Consider the following 22071-nt stretch of genomic DNA (forward strand, 5'->3'; position numbering starts at 1 on the left):
CCAATCCACCGCGATAGTTCAAACTTTTCAACCTACACGCCAGGCAAATAGGTTCTAAAATACACGGGAGGGAGTTGTTTTTCAGTTATGTCAGAGATCACCGTGCTTCCAGCAGGGATGAAGGGATATCAGTCGCCTGGGTGCACAGAAGCAAATGGAAATGAGCCTTTAGTGTATAGCCTTTAGAGCAGGGGTCTTCAACCGGGGGTCCGCAACCCCTAAGGGGGCCGTAGAGGTACTGCAGGGGGTCCTCCAACTTTAAAAGCATTAAAGGCAATTTTAACCAAAATAATTTGTGAGAGTTAAAAAAAAAATAAGAAGAATAATATATGGGATATATATATATATATATATATATATATATATATATATATATATATATATATATATATATATATATATATATATATATATATATATATATATATATATATATATATATATATATATCCTGAGGTTCTGCTTTTTGCAGATGATGTTGTCCTGTTGGCTTCATCGGACCGGGACCTTCAGCATGCGCTGGGGCGGTTTGCGGCCGAGTGCGACGCGGCAGGGATGAGAATCCAAGACCGAGGCCATGGTTCTCCACCAGGAAAGGGTGGTGTGCCTTCTCCGGATGGGTGGGGAAGTCCTGCCCCAGGTGGAGGAGTTCAAGTATCTCGGGATCTTGTTCACGAGTGAGGCAACAATGGAGTGTGAGATTGACAGACGGATCGGTGCAGCGTCTGCAGTTATGCGGTCGATGTACCGGACCGTCGTGGTGAAGAGGGAGCTGAGTCGAAAGGCGAAGCTCTCGATTTACCGGTCAATCTACGCACCTACCCTCACCTATGGTCATGAACTTTGGGTAGTGACCGAAAGGACAAGATCGCGGATACAAGCGGCCGAGATGAGTTTCCTCCGCAGGGTGGCTGGACGCTCCCTTAGAGATAGGGTGAGGAGTTCGGTCACCCGGGAGGAGCTCGGAGTCGAGCCGCTGCTCCTTCACATTGAGAGGAGTCAGCTGAGGTGGCTTGGGCATCTGTACCGGATCCTCCTGGACGCCTCCCTAGGGAGGTGTTCCAGGCATGTCCCACCTCCCTAGGGAGGTGTTCCAGGCATGTCCCACCGGGAGGAGACCCCGGGGAAGACCCAGGACACGCTGGAGAGACTATGTCTCTCATCTGGCCTGGGAACGCCTCGGACTCCCCCCGGAGGAGCTGGAGGAAGTGTCTGGGGTGAAGGAAGTCTAGGCATCCCTGCTGAGGCTGCTGCCCCCGCGACCTGGGAACGGATAAAGCGGCGGACGATGGATGGATGGATGGATATATATATATATATATATATATATATATATATATATATATATATATATATATATATATATATATATATATATATATATATATACTGTATATATATGATTGAGAAAACTATATTAACAGACGATAATAATCTACTTTTGACTTTTGAGTCATGTGACCAATGTCAACTTTAGAGGGGAAAAACGAGCTAGCTACCTGTTTAAAAAAAGAAAATTCGTTGTGAAATTGACTTGGCTATTTCATATTTAACGCTAGTTAGACCTGATGGATACATTTGTGACAATAACGAAGCCTAAAGCTGGAGATTGTAACGTTCCAGCTCGGCCTAACGTTACTCCTTCCACGTCTGACGAGGCCAAAGTTTCATCAACTGTAAACACATGTAGGCTAAAAACCCAGTCAGGAATTGGTTAATAAGGTGGTACAGTATAAGCAGAATAAACCACATTCAAAAGTTATTACAAGCCAGGCTTAAAATTTGACACATTAAAAGGTAAAAAATAAGAATTACAAGAGGGGGTCCCTGCTCTGTTTTTCTCTCATCAAAGGGGTCTCTGTGCTAAAAAAGGTTGAAGACCCCTGCTTTAGAGCCTTTAAAGGCCTTGATCATGAAATGGTTCTCCTCCAGTGACAATTAAAAACAATAACCCTAACTACGCTTTTTACTAAGCTAATTGCATTCAAGTAGCCGTATTTTCCGCACTATAAGGCGCACCTAAAAGCCTTAAATTTTCTCAAAAATCGGCAGTGCGCCTTATATATGATCATTACGGTAATTTCTGTTACTGTAGTCAGGGGGATTGTAGATACTGTAGTTGGTGTCGCTGAAGTAACGGCGCTAAAAACGTCAGGAATCGTCACAGACGTTCAAGACAACAGCAGCGGCGCTGACTCGCATAATGGAGACTTTGAAGAGACGGAGGAAAGCTGGTTTTTATTTTGTTAATAAAGTTTGACATACAGTACTTTTCTTCTTGTTTTTTTTTTGCATTTGCTGTAGGATTTTGTAGCATTTCCTGTAGCGCAGCTCCATCAGGTAGATACGTAACTCAACCCCAGCCACTATAGTACGGTATTTTACCATATATTTAGTGCGCCTTATAATGGAAAATAATGCGGTGTATAATGCGGTGCGCCTTACATATGGAAAAAGTTTTAAAATACGTCATTCATTGAAGGTGCGCCTTATAGTGCGGAAAATACGGTAAGTAGCCGCAGTTGGCTAACTTACGTTATCTTTGTTTCACAGTCATTAACTATATTTAAATGACCATGAAGACTAAGACTTTTGCACTTTTAGACGTAAACTGCCCGGCAGAATTATATTCTCTGTGATGTCATAAAGAGCTGATGTTGGAAAAAAAGTCGCCTGAATGACTGTAAAACATCCACCAACGGTCAACTTTATGGCTTGCTTCTCTGCAGCTCTTATGTACGCCAGCATCTTCGGGAACGTCTCCGCCATCATCCAGAGGCTGTATTCAGGTACGGCTAGGTATCACCTTCAAATGCTGCGCGTCAAAGAGTTCATCCGCTTCCACCAGATCCCCAACCCGCTCCGGCAGAGGCTGGAGGAGTATTTCCAGCACGCGTGGACGTACACCAACGGCATCGACATGAACATGGTACGAGAAAAGGCAGCGGGCGTACCCCTCTGTGCTTCCTAGACATTGGGGTGCTTCTATATTTGTCAAGCTTCATGTGTGTGTTTGTCTTGTTTTTGTAGCTGAAAGAAAATTACACTTGTTATTGCTTTCTGCTGTTCCTTCTCTCTCCCCTCCAATTCCATCTGTGTGATTCTGATGTTTTGAACATCATCTCTGCTGAGTTTTAAGTGCTCATCAGCATAGTGTGATGTTGTCATCCCTGTTAACGCTGTGTTGTGTTCAGTCATAGCCACGAGTGAAGCCAAAGCCGCAGTTACTCTGGATGCATACTGTAACTCAGCTTTGCTCATCATGATACTGCTCATGGTACTTATATCAGTTTGTCTTTTCCATGTCTGCCTCATGTCAAATGGGATGACCCACCACTCTGGTAAGAGCAGGAGGTACATGTGCTGATCCAACAGCTGTTTTCTGTGCTAGAACGTAATTTAGCTGTGACTCAAACTGATAGTGAAATGCTTCGAGTCGCAAGTCTTGTTCTTTTGATGTTCAGAAATCAACACACAGTTTTTTTTTGTTGTTTTGTTCTGTTTTTGTTCAGTTTCAACTCTAATATTCAGATGCTTGTTATTGTCCACAACATGCATGTCACTAGAAGGCGTACTAGTGTATTTTTTCTGTCACACACCTTACTGTATACCCATGTTACACACTTAGAGTGGCAAGAAAAAGCACAGGAACCCCTTGCAAATAAATGGCTTTCTATGATCCTTTGCCAGCAAATGCAACGTAATCTTGGCTGAAGTAACAGCAATAAACAAACATAATGTGCTTCACAATTAGGATGTTTCATGTCTTTATCGGTCATATAGGTTGTAGGTAAACAGAGTAAGTGATTCCTTGGAGTTGACGGCTGGTTGAATCTTTGACAAACCGGTGCTGTCATTAGTTGTGGATCGGACCATGTTCAGGAGGAATTTATAGCTTTTATAGCTTCAGGTCGGACACAGTCGTAGATTGTCTGATGCGACTATTTCATTTCTGTGATGGTCTTACTGTGGTGCTTGGGGTAGGGCTGGGAGATATGGACCAAAAGTCATATCTCGATATTTTCTAGCTAAATGGCGATACTCGATATATATCGATATTTTTTCTGTGCCATAATTGGGGTTTCCCCCAAAGCATTATAGCATAGCATCTCTGTTAGCTTCATTTGTTTCTGAGGCAAACCCTTAAAAAAACAGTCAGTTTTAATACAAAGCCTCGTGCCAAATGTCACACAGGTACCTTTATTAACAGAGGTCTGCACAATATCAAAATGTATAAAACAAATGAAATAAAAATAAACTGCCTGCATATATAGAATAAAAATGCTTCTTGAATAAAATAAAACAAATATCCCTTTCCTGCATAACAATTAAATTAAAATACACTGTTCAATTAATACAATGTAGACAGTAACAGGCAGACTTTTCCACTGAGGTTGACAGTTGTGCAAATAACAAAACATTTGTGCAAATCTCATTCAAGTCAATTTGTCACAAAATACGCTTTATCAAAATCATAATTTTTTATTTATTTTTTTTTTTAAATCGACGACATTGTCTCGTACCATATAGAGTTTGAAAATATATCGATATATATTAAAATCTTGATATATCGCCCAGCCCTAGCTTGGGGTCATTGTCCAACTGCAAATGTCTACTGAGCTTCAACAAACACACTTCATCTTTTGACAAACTTTGGAACTTGGGTTAAGATCAGTGATGAGAAGTCGTCCATGGCCTGAGACAAAGAAGCAAAGTCAAATGTTGCTAAGCTGCTCCCTTTTCACAGCAAACATCACGCTGGATGTTCTTCCCAGTTAGTTTAACTTTTGAATCAGTCCCCAAAGCAGTGTCCCAGAGGCGTCAAGCATCGGCAGGGTGTGAGTGGCTTCCTCCTCCTCCTCCATGGTGCTCTCCCCTGGACGTCCTGCATGTTGGTTGGCTAGCATGGTTGACCCATGAAAGGGCTCCAGGGATGTCGATGAGCACGGTGGCTTGGTGGTTAGCACTGTTGCCTCACAGCAAGAAGGTTCCCAGTTCGACTCTCTGGCCAGGCGGGGATCTCTCTGTGTGGAGTTTGTATGTTCTCCCCGTTAGGAATGGGTGATATTTTACCGTTCACGATAAACCGTCAAAAAGATTCCCCACGGTAAGAATTTGTCATCTCGCGGTTAAAACGATAAATACCCGTTGATGACGTTTTTGTGTAAAGGGAAGGAAGGAAGGAAGGAAGGAAGGAAGGAAGGAAGGAAGGAAGGAAGGAAGGAAGGAAGGAAGGAAGGAAGGAAGGAAGGAAGGAAGGAAGGAAGGAAGGAAGGAAGGAAGGAAGGAAGGAAGGAAGGAAGGAAGGAAGGAAGGACGGACGGACGGAAGGAAGGAAGGAAGGAAGGAAGGAAGGAAGGAAGGAAGGAAGGAAGGAAGGAAGGAAATGAGCCTGAAAGAAAGAAAGAAAGAAAGAAAGAAAGAAAGAAATGAGCCAGAAAGAAAGAAAGAAAGAAAGAAAGAAAGAAAGAAATGAGCCAGAAACAAAGAAAGAAATGAGCAAGAAAGAAAGAAAGAAAGAAAGAAAGAAATGAGCCAGAAAGAAAGAAAGAAAGAAAGAAAGAAAGAAAGAAAGAAAGAAAGAAAAAAGAAAGAAAGAAAGAAAGAAATGAGCCAGAAAGAAAGAAAGAAATGAGCCAGAAAGAAAGAAAGAAAGAAAGAAAGAAAGAAAGAAAGAAAGAAAGAAAGAAAGAAAGAAAGAAAGAAAGAAAGAAAGAAAGAAAGAAAGAAAGAAAGAAAGAAAGAAAGAAAGAAAGAAAGAAAGAAGGAAGGATAAATTCCCGTTGATGACGTTTTTGTGTAACAAACATGGTGGATCTGAGAGTGAGATAGATTTATAGTTACAAAGGTGGAGTTGAATTGGTATTTTTTTTATCGTCATTTTTATCGTTATCGGGATAAATGCCAGAAATTATCGTGATACATTTTTTAGTCCATACCGCCCATCCCTACTCCCCGTGCTTGCGTGGGTTTCCTCCAGTTACTCCGGCTTCCTCACACAGTCCAAAAACATGCATAGGAGGTTAATTGATGATTCTAAATTGGCCGTAGGTGTGAGTGTGAGTGTGTCTGGTTGTGTGTATCTATGTGGCCCTGCCATGGACTGGCGAACCTGTCCAGGGTGAACTCTTGCCTCTCACCTGAAAGTAGCTGAGATAGGCTCCAGCAGACCCCTGTGACCCTGCAAAGGATATAGCGGGTATAGATAATGAATGGATGGATGAATAATTGCATTATGCAATTTACTGACTGAGGTTAAGTTCCTTGTGTGACTGTTAAATAGATGTGTTCAATAAAGAAACTTAGCTGTGATTCTTGTTATGTTATTGGCTTGAAAACATTGTGCTCGTCTATTATAACGACTTTCTAGTCATCTAGTTAATCCCAGGGGTTTGGCTTGCTTTTTCTTGCCACTGTATATTGCTGCTGTGATGCCACACCATAAACGGATTTACAGTATCCACTTATGCATGCCGGTACTGACAAAGAAACTCATAACACTGAATGTTTCTCGCAGGCCCTAGTAATTAGCCCTCCCTTGCAGACTTGCATGTGGCCTGCCTTCGAGGTCTCTTTTGCATGAAATCTGTGTATTCAAACACAAGCCCGTGATATTCATCTGGTACCAGGGACAGAGTGAGTCACGCCTGTGAGAGCGAGCACAGCCCTGCCAGGTTTCCCTCCCACCGTGGGACGCCTGGCTGCACGCTCTGCAGTGGCACCTGCTCTTGCCAAATGTTGTTCAGTCTTTCCTTTTCAAATCTGATGATAATGTTTTGTTGCGAGCAACAAAAACGGCCTGTCAGAGCCAGAAAACCAGTCCAGGCATTGCAACATTTCTCTTGCACCGCTCGTGTCGTTGGCACGTTGGCACTTCTTTCTAGTTTGTGAAAAATGGCAGCGATAAGAAATCTGTATTCTTGTTTGAACTGTCCTTGAAGCTCTTTTCCTTACTTTCTTGTGTCTGAAAATGTGGTCTTTATTTACAGTCAGTTCAAGCTGTCCACGGATCATTAGTTGTTTTATCAGTGTACTTTTGTCTTTAAATGGTAAGTGTATCATACGTTTTATTTTTATGCATCAAGACGTCCTCACATATAATGAAAAAAGCAAGAAAAACATTGAATTTAATGTTACAATGATCTGATTTAGTCCCCTAGACTAGCTAACTCAAATTAAGGGAATATTTGACCGATGATGGTGTCAGTATTTGTAATATTTATTTATATTTTGTTGTTTTTCTTCCCTTTAAGAGAAGATTATAGATCAGAGTATTGATTACGTTTGTTCTGTTCACTTTTCCATGTACCCAGACTCGCTGACATTTTCAGTCAGAGACATCTTAGACCTGTGTTTTGATGTCATGCGTCTGAAGCTTTTCAGTCCCCGAATGTTCTGTCTCGTCTTTCATCTGTAGCTCCATCAAGGCTCACTAAAACTCAAACTCATCACTGTGAAATGACAGTGCATTTTCTATTCAGAGGTATAAAAGGTTTTGAGAAGAAGGAAAGAACACAAGTGGCAATTGTACTAAATTTCTCCAAAAATCGTTTATTTGGCCTGCAGCATCAAAAAAGTTAAAAACACATTAGAAAACCACGGTTTTGAAGATATTTCAGCTCTGATGCTCCTTTTTTGACCTGTATTTTATTCTCAGGTACTGAAGGGCTTTCCAGAGTGCCTGCAAGCGGATATTTGCCTCCACCTCAACAAGAGCCTCCTCCAGGGCTGTAAAGCGTTTCGTGGAGCCACCAAGGGCTGCCTCCGGGCTTTGGCCATGCGATTCAAGACCACCCACGCCCCACCGGGAGACACGCTGGTTCACTCTGGAGACGTCCTCACGGCCCTCTACTTTGTGTCCCGCGGGTCCATTGAAATCCTCAAGGAAGACGTTGTGATGGCCATCCTGGGTGAGTCCTGGGTGAGGGATTTCAGAATCAGAGGGTGTTTTCAGATCTGTGGCCCGTTTGTTTTGTTCTGATTCAGGGGCTAAATCGATACAGTTGTTTCGTTTTTTTCGTTAGTGGCGTTTGTGTTCACAAGGCAACCGTCTGTAGCGGTTCAAAGCTGTTAACAAATGCCATGCGCAAACCAACTGTTCTCTCGTTGGTCAGAAATGAACGCGGAAGGAGTTTCCTCTTCCGTACCCCGGGAAAAACAACAACTATGGAGCTAGGGAAGGGAATCGAGAACCGGTTCTCAACAAGAACCGGTTCCCAGTGTTTCAATTCCTTTGAATCGTTTGCCTTTTTCGCAAACGATTCCCTTATCGATTCCAGTGGCGTGAATGACGTGACCAAGCACATTGCACAACGTGCGCATTCGCGCCCAGCAGGAAAACACGGGGACAAAGCGGCCTAAACCCTCGAAAGTTTGGTTACATTTTACCAAAAAGGATGACAACAGGGCGACAATACTTGCAATGTGGACATTTCAACAAAGGGGGGAAACTGTTAGGACTCGGCCGGCTGGTGTGGTGGGAGCGCGGAGTCAGCCGGCGGGTGGTAAGGCTGATTTATGGTCCGCGTTACACCAATGCAGAGCCTACGGCGTAGGGTACGCGGCAACACGCACCATACGGCGTACCAAACGCCATAGGCTCTGCGTCGATTTTTTTTTTTTTTTTTTTTGGGGCTCTAGTGGCCCTTTATTGGAGATGCAGACTGGAAATGGGTAGAGAGAGAGAATGGGGAAGACACGCAGCAAAGGTGCGCGGGCTGGATTCGAACCCGCGACCGCTGCAGGAGGACTGTAGCCTCAGTATATGGCCCGCTGCTTAACCCACTGCGCCACCAAGCGGCCAGGCTCTGCGTCGATTTAACGCGGAACCATAATTCATGCTTTAGAAGAGCTGCGCTCCGGCAGACAGCGGAGCGCGCTCCTGACACAGCTACAGCTCGTCAGCTCATCTATGGGAGAAGTTAAAGAGCATCTACTGCTAGATTCTCCTTTCATCAAGGCAGGGAAGAGTATCAGGCCAGAATAGATTAATGTCACCAGCAGTGACTAAGTTTGTGGTGTTGAACATGTTACTGGACATTTTTGTGTAATTGCCACAAAATAATTTGTTGTATTTAGTTAATTTCTACAGAAGAATTTATTTTATTATTATTTTATATTAAATACATATTTGATATTACAAATAATTTTGTGGGGACCCCCTGGCACCAACTAGGAACCCAAGGCTGGGGGCGTCTTAAGACGTCACTTATATTTTTTTGTTCAAAGATATAAAACAAAGTTGATACTAACATTGTTTGTTCTCCTTTCTTCCAAATGAGAATCGATAAGAGAATCGATAAAGAATTGAATCGTTAAGCAGAATCGAAAATGGAATCGGAATCGGAAAAATCTTATCAATTCCCATCCCTATATGGAGCATCGTAACCACAGTTATGAGTGAGTTGTGTTGCTGTGTCGATTGTGTTCTCACTGCAAACGAACCGCTCCAGGTCTGGAATGGAAGCGAGCCGAGACCACCTCTCCTAGGAGATCTCGGCTCGCTAGTTTTGTCCTGCATCCGAGCGCGATTGCTGTGTTCACATTTACCAAACGAACCGATCTTTAGGGGGAAACACTCCCTTTCTCGGAACAACTGCTCCAAACGGGACAGGTGTGAAAGCACCCAGAATCAGAATCAGAAATAAGTTTATTGCCAAGTAGTTTAACACACAACACACAATGAATTTGTTGTGGTGATTGGTGCAATACAAAAGAACAAATAATATTAAAAGAAAAAATTTACAACATGTTGGTTTTAAAGTGCCGGAGTAATGAGTTTGTACAAAGGTGACCTAGGATGTGGGTTAAGTGAAGTGGGGTCTTTACGTTAATGTAACGTGGAATAGGGTGGGGGGACGGTCTGTGGTAGATGGGGGAGAAAAGGGGGTCCGGGACCTTGCAGTCGGGAAGAACCAATAAGGGTGGTGTCGTCCGCAAACTTCGGGAGCTTGACAGACTGAGTTGCCTGTGTTTATTAGTATTAGACTGAGTTTCTGTCAGGACTGGTGTGGTGAGGACCCAGATGCAGGAGAGCGAGGCAGGAGTTCGCAACAAAAATGGTTTATTTTCCAAACCAAAAACAAAGCGCTGCTTAGCAAGATCAAAACACTCGGAAATAGGGATCAAAAAACTGGAGCAAAAACAGGCAGGACACATGGAGGAAAACACAGTACGGAACCACAAGGAGCAAGGGAATGACAAGACCAGATATACACAGGGGATAACGAGACACAGGTGCAGACAATCAGGGCAGATGGGACACAGGCGGGGCAAAACAGAAACTCAAAGACTGGAGGAAATGTCAACCACTGACAGTTTCCTGTGTTTATTAGTATCTGAAGTACCGCCGGTACACCAAAATCAATATGATTAAGCCAATGACACACAAATAATTGTAATTTCTCATGCCTTTATTGGACAGAGCCATTAAAGAAATGCAGTGGTAGTGCAAAAAGTAAACAAACACATGAACTAATTAGTTCTGCCAAGCTAATTGGAGCCATTAGTTTGCAAAGCTGGAGTCCAATTAAGGAAATGAGCAGATGGAGTTATGGGCTAGAGTTTATTTGATTGGGAAACTTTTTCTGTGTGAGAAGCATGCGCTGATGTGAACCATGCCTCTTTCAAATGATCTCTGATCTCTGATGACATTTTCAGTAGAAGATTGGAAATACCTAGTTCAGACATGTGGCTACTCTTCCTATAAAATAAATCCGAAAGCACGGAACTGAATTTTCTGAGATGAATAAAGATCCTTGAGAATTACAAAGGGTTGAAGACGTTTGTGGAATGCTCTTTTATCCAGAGGAGTTCATAGTCAGTGACTGCAGGGTGCCCAGGCTGCATAATCAGCCCTCCACCACCTTGTCTGATAGAAGGTATGACATGTTTCATCTTTTCAGATTCATATGCAGCAGAAATTGCTTCTCTAAGACCAGTGCTAATGTTTTTCCCTCTTGGCTTTTTGCCGACTTTTAGTGCTCACTCCAAAAATATAAGTTAATATAGTTATTATAGATTTTTCAACTTATCCCGGGTTGATATATTCCAGTTTTACCTAAATGATTATTTTTTTCTATTTCTTGTGAGATTAATGGCACAGCCAAGAAATGTTCGTCTGATACTAAGAATAGATTGGACACATTTTCTCATGATTTTCAACAATAACACAGGATTAAAAGAAAGGGTATGTTTTTGTTTACTATTCTTGAAGCACAATAGCCTTTAATGACACCCTTAAAACTTGTGAGTCGATTGATGAATTAAGCTGGGATGTTTAAAATGCATAACATGTATCTGGTTTTTGTAAGTAATTGTCTTGCTAAATTTTCTTTCCCATTAAAAAACCCGGCCATCACAGTTGTTATTTCATTCAGTTGGAGATTTAGGGATTTTAAAGCTCTCTCAGCAGCCCCTTAACTCCACCGACGCCCCCGACTCTAACAGTTTTCACTCCGACTTGCATTAGTTTGGCCGAGCACAGATGAGAGGATTAAGTCAGAGAATGCAAATTGCATTGCTGGGCATGCTACCAAATCAACTATTCTCAATGCAGAGGCTTAGTACCACTGACTGTGCATTTACGTGCACATACTTTCAAATATTTTCTAATCGGCCCTTTTAATGAGCCTCTATGATAACTATGATATTGTTGTTTTTACAGGCTGGTTAGCTTTGCCTGACCTCGGCCCAGCTGAATGCAGATGGCCCCGGGTGTGGTGTGGGGTGTTATGCTCGGAGGCTGAGATCCCTATTGTGCATGGTGTATTAATTTTCCTAAGATCAAAAGAGGAACAGAATAGAGTGAGGCAGGAGACATTGTGGGATGAAGGTGACAGAGGATTTGCAGTGATAGGGAAAAAGGGGGGCTTGGTTGGTTGCTGATAGAGATAGATGGCCACAGAAGCAAAGAGTGAAGGACATATGAGGAAATAAAAGTAGCATGAAGAAGAGACAAGTCATGAGGAAAACAAGACTGGAAAACAAGAGAAAAGGGATAACCTGACTAACCTTATGTATGCGGTTAGTTCACTTTATATTGAGTTTTATTTATGTAGTGCCTACTACAATACAAATTGTCTCTAGGTGGTTTTCAGAGACCCAGAATATGACATCCAAGCAATTATTAAATACAAAAAGGCAAGTAAAATAGAAGAACAATGAAAATTGATGCCATGGTTCTGGTTCTGGATTATACTTCCCAAGGGCTGCAAGATTGGCCCTAGCACTGAACCCTGCGGAACACCATTACAGACCCTTGACTGTTCTGAGGAAACCTCATGTACAAGAACAAACTGGAATCTGTCAGATAGATGTGATTTAAACCAACGTAGAACTGTCCCTTTAATCCCAACAACATGCTCTAACCCAGGGGTCAGCAACCCGCGGCTCTAGAGCCACATGCGGCTCTTTTGCGCCGTCCTAGTGGCTCCTGGAGCTTTTTCAAAAATGTTTGACCTTTTTTTTTTCTCTTTTTTTCCTTTTTTTCTCTTTTTTTTTCTTTTTTTTCTTCTTTTTTTCTTTTTTTCTTCTTCTTTTTTTCTTCTTTTTTTCCTTTTTTAATCTCTACATTTCAACTTTTTTCTCGACATTTCGACTTTTTTCTCAACATTTCGACTTTTCTCTCAACATTTCGAGTTTTTTCTCGAGATTGTACTTCAACATTAATCTCGACATTTCGACTTTTTTCTCAACATTTCGACTTTTTTCTCGAAATTTTGACTATTTCCTCGACATTTCAACTTTTTTCTCAACATTCCGTCTTTTTTCTCAACATTTCGACTTTTTTCTCGAGATTTCGACTTTTGCCATTTGCCTTCATTCTAAGGCTTATAAAAGACTTTTCATTCTTTGCGGCTCCAGACACATTTGTTTTTTGTGTTTTTGGTCCAATATGGCTCTTTCAACATTTTGGGTTGCCGACCCCTGCCCTAACCTGTGCAGAAAGATGCTGATCAACAGTGTCAAAAGCAGCACTGAGGTCCAGTAGAACCAGTATGGAAACTAATCCCTTATCTGAGGCCATAAGAAGGCCATTCGTGACTCGAACCAGTGCTGTCTCTGTGCTATGATGCATTCTGAACCCTGACTGAAACACTTCAAACAGATCATTTCTATACAGGTGGTCACTTAACTGGCTCGTGACTACCTTTTACAGGATTTCAGGTATAAATTGGAGGCTGAATATTGGTTGTTTGTCCATTGATATTGGTCTAAATGTCTGGGTCCAGAGAGGTTCTCTGTAAAGGCTTGGCACATATCCTGATTTAAGGGACCGGTTGATCTGATCTGATACTTGCATGATGCCAGTAAAGGATGAAACACTTTTGAGTAGTCGAGTTGGGATATAGTCTAAAGAAATGTGGAAGATTTAGCTTTACTGATGATTGAGGTCAGCTCAGGGAGCTCCACAGGAGTCAGGTCAGGAACCAAGGAAGTTTGCAGTGCAGTGTGAACAGTTGAACCACACTGACCCGTCCAGAGGTGAAGGGCATCTCATCACATCTCCTTTTCTCTCATCACATCTCTTTTTCTCTCATCACATCTCCTGGCACATGCTCCTGAGCCACTCATGCTCTAGATTTTATTTTGTGTGGCCATTTTCTTGCAAGCCACAAGATGTGGACGGTAGAGTTGTAGGAAACTTGCAACTCAACAAATTCCCTTGAAGAAAAGTGCTGCTTCACCCTTTTTAACCCTTGTGCTGTCTTTGGGTCAAGGGAGGGTGGAGGGAGAAAAGAAGGAATGAAGGAAGGGAGAAAAGATGGAAGGAAGGAAAGAAGAAAATAAGGAAGAAAGGAGAAAAGAAGGAAGGAAGTAGGAAAGGGAGTAAGGAAGGGAGAAAAGATGGAAGAAAGAAAGGAGAAAAGAAATAATTAAGGAAGGAAGTAGGAAAGGGAGTAAGGAAGGGAGAACAGATGGAAGGGAGAAAAGATGGAAGGAAGGGATAAAGGAGAAAAGAAGGAAGGGAGTAGGAAAGGGTGTAAGGAAGGGAGGAAAGAAGGAAGAAAGAAAGGAGAAAAGAAATAATTAAGGAAGGAAGTAGGAAAGGGAGTAAGGAAGGGAGAACAGATGGAAGGGAGAAAAGATGGAAGGAAGGGAGAAAGGAGAAAAGAAGGAAGGAAGTAGGAAAGGGTGTAAGGAAGGGAGGAAAGAAGGAAGTAAGGAAGAAAGGAGAAAAGAAATAAATAAGGAAGGAAGTAGGAAAGGGAGTAAGGAAGGGAGAACAGATGGAAGGAAGGGAGAAAGGAGAAAAGAAGGAAGGAAGGAAGTAGGAAAGGGAGTAAGGAAGGGAGAAAAAGATGGAAGGGAGAAAAAATGGAAGGAAGGGAGAAAGGAGAAAAGATGGAAGGAAGGGAGAAAAGAAGGAAAGAAGGAAGGAAGTAGGAAAGGGAGTAAGGAAGGGAGAAAGGAAGGAAAGAATGGAGAAAAGGAAAGAAAGAAGGGAGGGAAGAAGGAAGGAATAGATAAAATAAGGAAAGAAGGAAGGAAAAGCAAAGAAGGTAATAAAGGAACGAATGACAAAAGGGAGGTAGGAAGAAAAAGGAGTAAAGGAGGGTAAAAAAGGAGGAAAAGAGGAAAGGAAGAAGGAAGGAGAGAGCATGGCAGGAGGAAAGGAAGATAGAAGAATTGGGTCATTTTGACCCAAAGACAGCACAAGGGTTAACATTGTCTTATATACAGTATGTGCACTTCCAGCATAACTGCTGTAGCATCATTAGTATTGAATTAACCTGCCGAATGACGTTCTGATCATATCCCCTATTACTGCAGGAACAATCCAACGTTTGTGAATTATGTTTAACGTGGCAGGAAACGCTGACATCCAGGACCAAACAACAACACAGATATTAGCTTTTATGACATTTCTGGCTTAAAACCCCTGAAATCAGAAGGCGTGTGAGGTTGCACTTTTAACAAGTCGTCGAACTGAAAATCAATCAAGTTCACAGGAAGAAATATGTGATTGCTTTGGTTCCTGATATCATCCAAGTCCACTGAAGGACCAAGCTGGAACACTGTTGCAGTGTTTTAGCTTCTTTTGGACAAGGTTCATGTGTATCTTCAAAACATCTTTCATGTCATTGTTGGAGACGAGAAGTAAATTAACAAAAAAATGAATCATGAAGTACATTTTTCTTGACATTAATTCACATCTAATTAGTTCAATTACTTTAAAACCGTCTTAACAACTCTTTTATGAAAAAATATGCATCTAAAATGTCATTTTATTTCATTGTATTCTTTATTTCATTCAAAAAATAAAACAAACAATTCAATACAAATACAAATACAAATGTTCATAAATTGTGAATGAAAAGGGAGCAGAAAGAAGAAGAATCTTATCTAATCTGCCCCTTTTTCCAAGAAATAAATTCACAAATGACATAAATTACAAATTAAAAAAAACAACAACAACTAAGTAAATAAAAAACTAAAATAAAATAAAATTACCGCCATCTATGGGTATGTCAATCAAACTTAACTAACATATGTCCTATATCACATATAAAATGTGATATAGGACATTTATTTATGCAGTTTTTAATGTTTTGGAGCTTCATCTATAAACTTCATGTAGGACCCTGCTCACCAAACAGAACCGGTATTAACGGGCCTGTGTGGCTTCATGTGGACCTACTGGTGGATACTGCATAAACCCTCTTATTAAATGTGACCAGGAGGCCCTGGATTAACTCTAATGTTTACATCTGGTGGGGAAAATGTTCTGTCTGCACGTATATAACTTTTTTAACCTTGTCTAGGCTCTAAACAGCACTTTATGTATGTCTCATTCACCAGCTCACACAGGCAGACTCACGCAGTGCTTCTGATTATATACTCTACTATATTTATATCCCAGTGAGCATATCGAGGCATAATATGGGGTTCAGTGTCTTACCCAAGGATACTCTGGCACGTAGCAAGGCTACGGATCTATCTGATCCTAACAGGGGGAAGGATCTACACAGCCCCAACACTGAAGTGACTTGCACATGTTCTAAACCTCATTTCTATACAAAGATTATATGAGGATAACATACTGTGTTAAAATGGAGAAACTGAGGCATTAGAAATATCTTCATGTGAGTGACATCATCAGCCCCTGTGACGGTGTTGCTGTCGGGGCACAGATTGCTTCTGGATGTGATAAAAGTATGAAAACCACCTTTAGACATTAGGGACAGATAATCACGGTAGTATAGCTTTGATTCATTCTCAGGGACCTGAAATGGTTGCTGCTTGTGTCTCTGCTTGTTCTCGTGTCTGTTTGTTTTTTCTGTTACAGATCTCCAAGGTACGACGGAGTATTAGGGCCAAACTAAGAAAAAAAATTTGAAATTACGAAAATTAAGTCATAATAATATGAGAATAAAGTCGTAAAATTACGAGAATAAAGTCATAATGTTGCGAGAATAAAGTCGTAATATTAAATATATTATAAATATATAAATATTTCACAAGATGCTCAATATTTAACATTTTAACACAGGGAGAAGATTCTCTTCCTGTTAGAGTTCTCATAAATTAACACTTTATTCTTGTAATATTACGACTTTATTCTCATAAATTACGACTTTATCCTCGTAATGTTACGACTTTATTCTCGTAATATTACGACTTTATTCTCGTAATGTTACGACTTTATTCTCGTAATATTACGACTTTATTCTCGTAATGTTACGACTTTATTCTCGTAATATTACGACTTTATTCTCGTAATATTACGACTTTATTCTCGTAATGTTACGACTTTATTCTCGTAATATTACGACCTTATTCTCATAATATTACGACTTTATTCCCATAATATTACGACTTTATTCTCGCAACATTATGACTTTATTCTCGTAATTTTATGACTTTATTCTCATTATATTATGACTTTATTCTCGTAATTTCGCTTTTTTTCTTTGTCTTAGTTTGGCCCTTATACTCCGTCGTACCAAGGCTCGTGTGCTTTTTGTGCGTTTTCCTGTGTTTTTCGCGTTTTAGACTAGCAGCGGATGTGACTCCATTTCACATTAAAAAAAATAAATAAATATATATATATATATAAATAATATGTATGATATTAAAATATATATTATATATATTATATATTAAAAATGCATTATATATATGCCTCAGATTTTTACCAACATGGTATTAACCGTTAATATATATGCAGACAAGGAAAAAAATCTAAAATGTTTGAGCATTAAAATAGAACTATGTATTTTGTAAAAATTAAATAAGTGAAGCAAGATGCTCAGTGTTACTATGGCAACTGCTTCTGTCACCTCTAAGATGGGTCTCTGTGCCTCTTACCTGGCCCCCACAGTAGAAAGTACGGCTTCCCACCCTGTACCCTTCTCATCCATGTGAAACCCACCACCGTGAGTGTGTGTGAAGCAGGCGCTACTCTGGCTTGTAATCACCTTGTCTCTTGGTTCCCTATCGATTCCATCCAGCTTGCTCCCCTACTCCTCCTCTCTCCCTCTGTGTGCTGTCAGCCAAGAGGTAAACACAGCAAGAAACAGAATAAATGGTCTCATCAGAGGTATAAACTGATCCATATCACTGTGTTATCATCTAATTGGATATTGCACCACTTTTAGACACAAATCCTATTTAGTTCAGGCTTTGTAACAAAAAGGGGGGGGTGGGGTTGGCCGTTGGGAAGGACCTTTGACTACAATTAAAATAATGCACATTAGCATTCAGACTCATTTGTACTAAAGGAGATGGAGGAGCTCGACTCTCTTCTTCATTCTCAGCTGGCGTGCTGCTTGAGTCACCTGTGTCTGGACTTCATGCTTTCTTGCTCAAACTGCTCACAAGAGCTGCAGGGCTTCTTGGCCCATATCAAGCAGAACCGTTGAAAAAATGTCCTGCTCTCTGCTACCTCATGATTTTAATTGATTAATCATTTTAGATCTGCTCCTCTAGCTCCATCTACGCTGGATCCCCTTATCCTCTACCATACCATTCACTTTTCTCTTATTTTTTAATCATTCCAGGTTCCATTTTTGAGTGCTCTGATTAATTTTGGTGATCTTACAGTGCAGAATATTGTTGTTTACCTCATCATCCGTTCACAACTATCTAGACCCTGTGTCGGCAGCCCGCGGCTCTAGAGCCGCATGCGGCTCTTTAGCGCCGCCCTAGTGGCTCCTGGAGCTTTTTCAAAAATGTTTGACCTTTTTTTCTTTTTTTCTTCTTTTTTCCTCTTTTTTTCAATTTTTTTCCTTTTTTTCTTCTTTTTTCCTCTTTTTTCCATTTTTTCTCTTTTTTTCTTCTTTTTGTCTTTTTTCTTTTTTTTCTTCTTTTTTTCCTCTTTTTCTTTTTTCTTCTTTTTTTCCTTTTTTTCTCGTTTTTTCTTCCTTTTTCCTTTCTTTTTTAATCTCGATATTTCAACTTTTTTCTCGAAATGTTGACTTTTTTTCTCAACATTTTGACTTTTTCTCAACATTTTGACTTTTTTCTCAACATTTCGACTTTTTTTCTCGACATTTCGACTTTTGTCTCAAGATTTCGACTTTTTTCTCAACATTTCGACTTTTGTCTCAAGATTGTACTTCAACATTAATCTCGAAACTCAACGTTTTTTTCTCTTTTTTTCCCTTTTTTTCTCCTTTTTTTCTCCTTTTTTTCTTCTTTTTTTCTTCTTTTCCTTTTTTCTTCTTTTTTTCCTTTTTTTCTCTTTTCCTTTATTAATCTCAACATTTCGACTTTTTTCTCGAAATTTTGACTTTTTTCTCAACATTTCGACTTTTTTCTCGACATTTCGACTTTTTTCTCAAAGTGCATAATGAAAAAAAAATCTCCCCCCAGTTATTACTAATATAGCTACATGCAGCATGTGTTGTCTTCATTCTAAGGCTTATACATACTTTTCATTTTTTGCGGCTCCAGACATATTTGTTTTTTGTGTTTTTGGTCCAATATGGCTCTTTCAACATTTTGGGTTGCCGACCCCTGATCCAGACCATATGCTTTGACCAGCTGTTTTTGGCATTAAACTCCTTTGCTTGATATGGTGGATTCCTGAAATATAGCGGTTTATCGGGGCTCAATTGATCAATACAGGTGCATGTACTCTCCAAAAAAGAAACCATTGACTGGATTTCAGATCTTCTATGGTGGGATTTTTTATGTCAGACTTGCAGCATGGTTTTCAGTGACAGACTGGAGATGGGTCATCAGCACCGGACTACTGGTTGGTCTGGTGTTGTTTCCAGGGCTGCAGTGGCTCAGGTGGTAGAGCAGGTCGTCCAATGATGGAGGGTCGAACCCCGCTCCCCCCCAGTCATTTGTCGTTGTGTCCTTGGGCAAGACACTTCCCCCTCCTTGCCTCCAGGGAGGCATCGCTGGTGTGTGAATGTGTAGTCGCTGGTGGTCGGAGAGCAGTGTTGTACGAGTTCAAATCAGCGCATTCATTGAACATATTCATTTCTGTGAGAAGGTTGAACTGAATGCAACATATTTGCAAATAAAGAACTTGATCGTGAACTTGTTCATTCTGCAGATCACCAACTGGAATTTGAACTGTTCAGACTCTGTGAGTTTAAAGGGGACCTATTATGAAAAACAGGTTTTTTCTTGCTTTAACATATATAAAGTGGTCTCCCCTCAGCCCACAACTCAGAGAAGGAGGAAAGCAACTAAATTCTGCAGTGTCTGTACAGCCGCCCGGATGAGCCATCCAGTGTGATGTGGATCTACGAGCCGTTCAGATTCTGCTTCCTTTCGTTACGTAACCAAAATGCGATTTACATCGGTTGGCCTCCGATGCTGAAACCACGCCCACAACTAACTCTGCCGGCCGGAGCTTCCTCCATTTTTTTCATAGCGGTGTATCGCGTCATTCAGACAGCCAATCAGCACAGTGCCTCATTATCATAGCCCCGCCCACTCAGAATCCTGCATAGATAATGAGGTTAGAGAATGGGATGCTAAAGACATGGCTCAGAGGCTGAATTTCAAATTTATTTAGCAAAAAAAATCAAAAGCTTGTTTTTAAGACATTCAAGGCCTGTTTAAAATAGGTATTAGATGCCATAAAAGGTCCCCTTTAAGTTTCAATGTTTAGGTCCAATTATTACGGAATACATTTCACCAGCGGGCGGCGCACATTTAAAAAACTCGACGAGACAACGACTTCACACTACATTACCCACAATGCAGTGCACACACTAGCATAGCAACGGGCACCAGCTCCATGGCAACGGCGGCCCGAGCCCGGTGCATCTTTACATGACCAGTGAAGAGAGAAACGTTGCGGACGCAGCGTCAGCGAGTCGTCAGATGATGATCTGCTTATTATTATCTGCGAGAATTTTACACATTGTCTCCCGAAGAGTCCTATGGTAAAAATCTAACCTTCCTGTACAAATGATGTCCACCTGCGCTGAGAAAACAAGTCCGAGCGTCTGCCTCGTCAACTTCAAATTTGAAACGTCATGTGGAGTTAAAGCATCCGTCCTGTGTGAGAAAATATCTGCAAGTTGTTGACAATCAAACAGAGTCATCAGGAAAGACCAAGAAGACCAAACGACCCCAGTCCCACTGCTGCACCTTCAGGGGGTTGATTTCCCAGCAACAGGTAGACCCATTGATAATGGACCACATTGTTGGAGATTTACAGCCTCTGAGTAAAGTAAAGCCACTAGGACAAAACATGATTGTATACAGTGAACAGTTTTAGGATAGGGGGGCGTTTCATTCGTACTTCTCCCCTAAAAATATTTAAATGAACTGAATTTGAACTAGTTCAAAATTAAAATGGTGAACTATGAACGCGAACTGTTCATTTTTAAACTATGTGAACTGAACTTTGTACTAGTTCATGACAACTATGAACTTGCACAACACTGTCGGAGAGGCCGTTGGTGCAGATTGGCAGTCTGCTCCAGGGCAGCTGGGGCTACCCGTGTATTTTAGCATCAGGTATGAATGAATAATATACGACCAATGTAAAGCGTCAAGGTTCCTTGAAAGGCCCTATATCAATGCAAGTTATTATTGTTATCTCGTGAAATGTGTGAGAAATTAGATGAAAGCTGAATGCGAATCTAAAATGTGTTTATGTTGCAGCTGACTGCAGGTTGCTCGTATATGTGCAGGGAATGTAACACCCAACCACAAGCGGTCGGAGGCCTTGATATCAGTTGGAAACGGTATCTTTGTCTCATTTCTCTGATCTCCCAGACTGTCACTCCAACTGGTGTTAACCATGAAGCCGAGGTGGAGGGGCCCCAATCTCACAGCTGTTAACACGTTACTGACGGCTCTAGCTTAGGATGCCTTTGAACGATGCCCTTGGGATGCTATGATTATTTATTTACACGACGACAGATGACTGAGAGAGCGGGGTCGAACTGCCAATCCTCATTGGACAACCCGCCCGACCTCATGAGCTACCTCCGCCCCGGTTGGCACAACTTTCTGAGGTCTTGATGACAAGTAACGACGAGCATTGGTCAAATGATCCCAGCGATGCAGCACTTATGCTCACCTTCTGTCAGCTAAAGACCACATATTGTTTTTATTCATTTCTGTTTCACTCAACCATGTTTCTCAGCCATTGCCAATAAAATGTATTACTTTTTGTTACCTTGTGCCAACTTTTTATGTTCTTATGATTTAACATGAATCAAGGATGGGATTTCTAGGCGTATCCAGGGGCCGGAGAGGATCCGGTTTGGGAACCTCAGGATTTCATCTCTGCTTTTTGCGGATGATGTTGTCCTGTTGGCTTCATCGGACCGGGACCTTCAGCATGTGCTGGGGCGGTTTGCGGCCGAGTGCGACGCGGCAGGGATGAGAATCAGCACCTCCAAAACCAGGGCCATGGTTCTCCACCGGGAAAGGGTGGCGTGCCTTCTCCGGGTGGGTGGGGAAGTCCTGCCTCAGGTGGAGGAGTTCAAGTATCTCGGGGTCTTGTTCACGAGTGAGGGAACGATGGAGCGTGTGATTGACAGACGGATCGATGCAGCGTCCGCAGTTATGCGGTCGATGTACCGGACCAACGTGGTGAAGAAAGAGCTGAGTCAAAAGGCGAAGCTCTAGATTTACCGGTCAATC

The 22071-nt window shown here is 41.4% G+C and overlaps 1 protein-coding gene across 1 annotated transcript in view; it reads left to right on the top strand.

Moving 5' to 3' along the window:
* The window catches only part of kcnh7 (potassium channel, voltage gated eag related subfamily H, member 7), a 183947-nt gene that overhangs the window by 113445 nt on the left and 48431 nt on the right, over positions 1-22071 (top strand). Inside the window, exons 11-12 of the mRNA XM_061715371.1 lie at positions 2730-2929; positions 7658-7910. Of these exons, the coding sequence (XP_061571355.1) occupies positions 2730-2929; positions 7658-7910 (453 nt within the window). The remainder of the gene's footprint in view (positions 1-2729; positions 2930-7657; positions 7911-22071) is intronic.

Source organism: Cololabis saira, chromosome 24 (assembly GCF_033807715.1).
Source record: "Cololabis saira isolate AMF1-May2022 chromosome 24, fColSai1.1, whole genome shotgun sequence".
In the NCBI taxonomy this organism is placed as follows: Eukaryota; Metazoa; Chordata; class Actinopteri; order Beloniformes; family Belonidae; genus Cololabis; species Cololabis saira.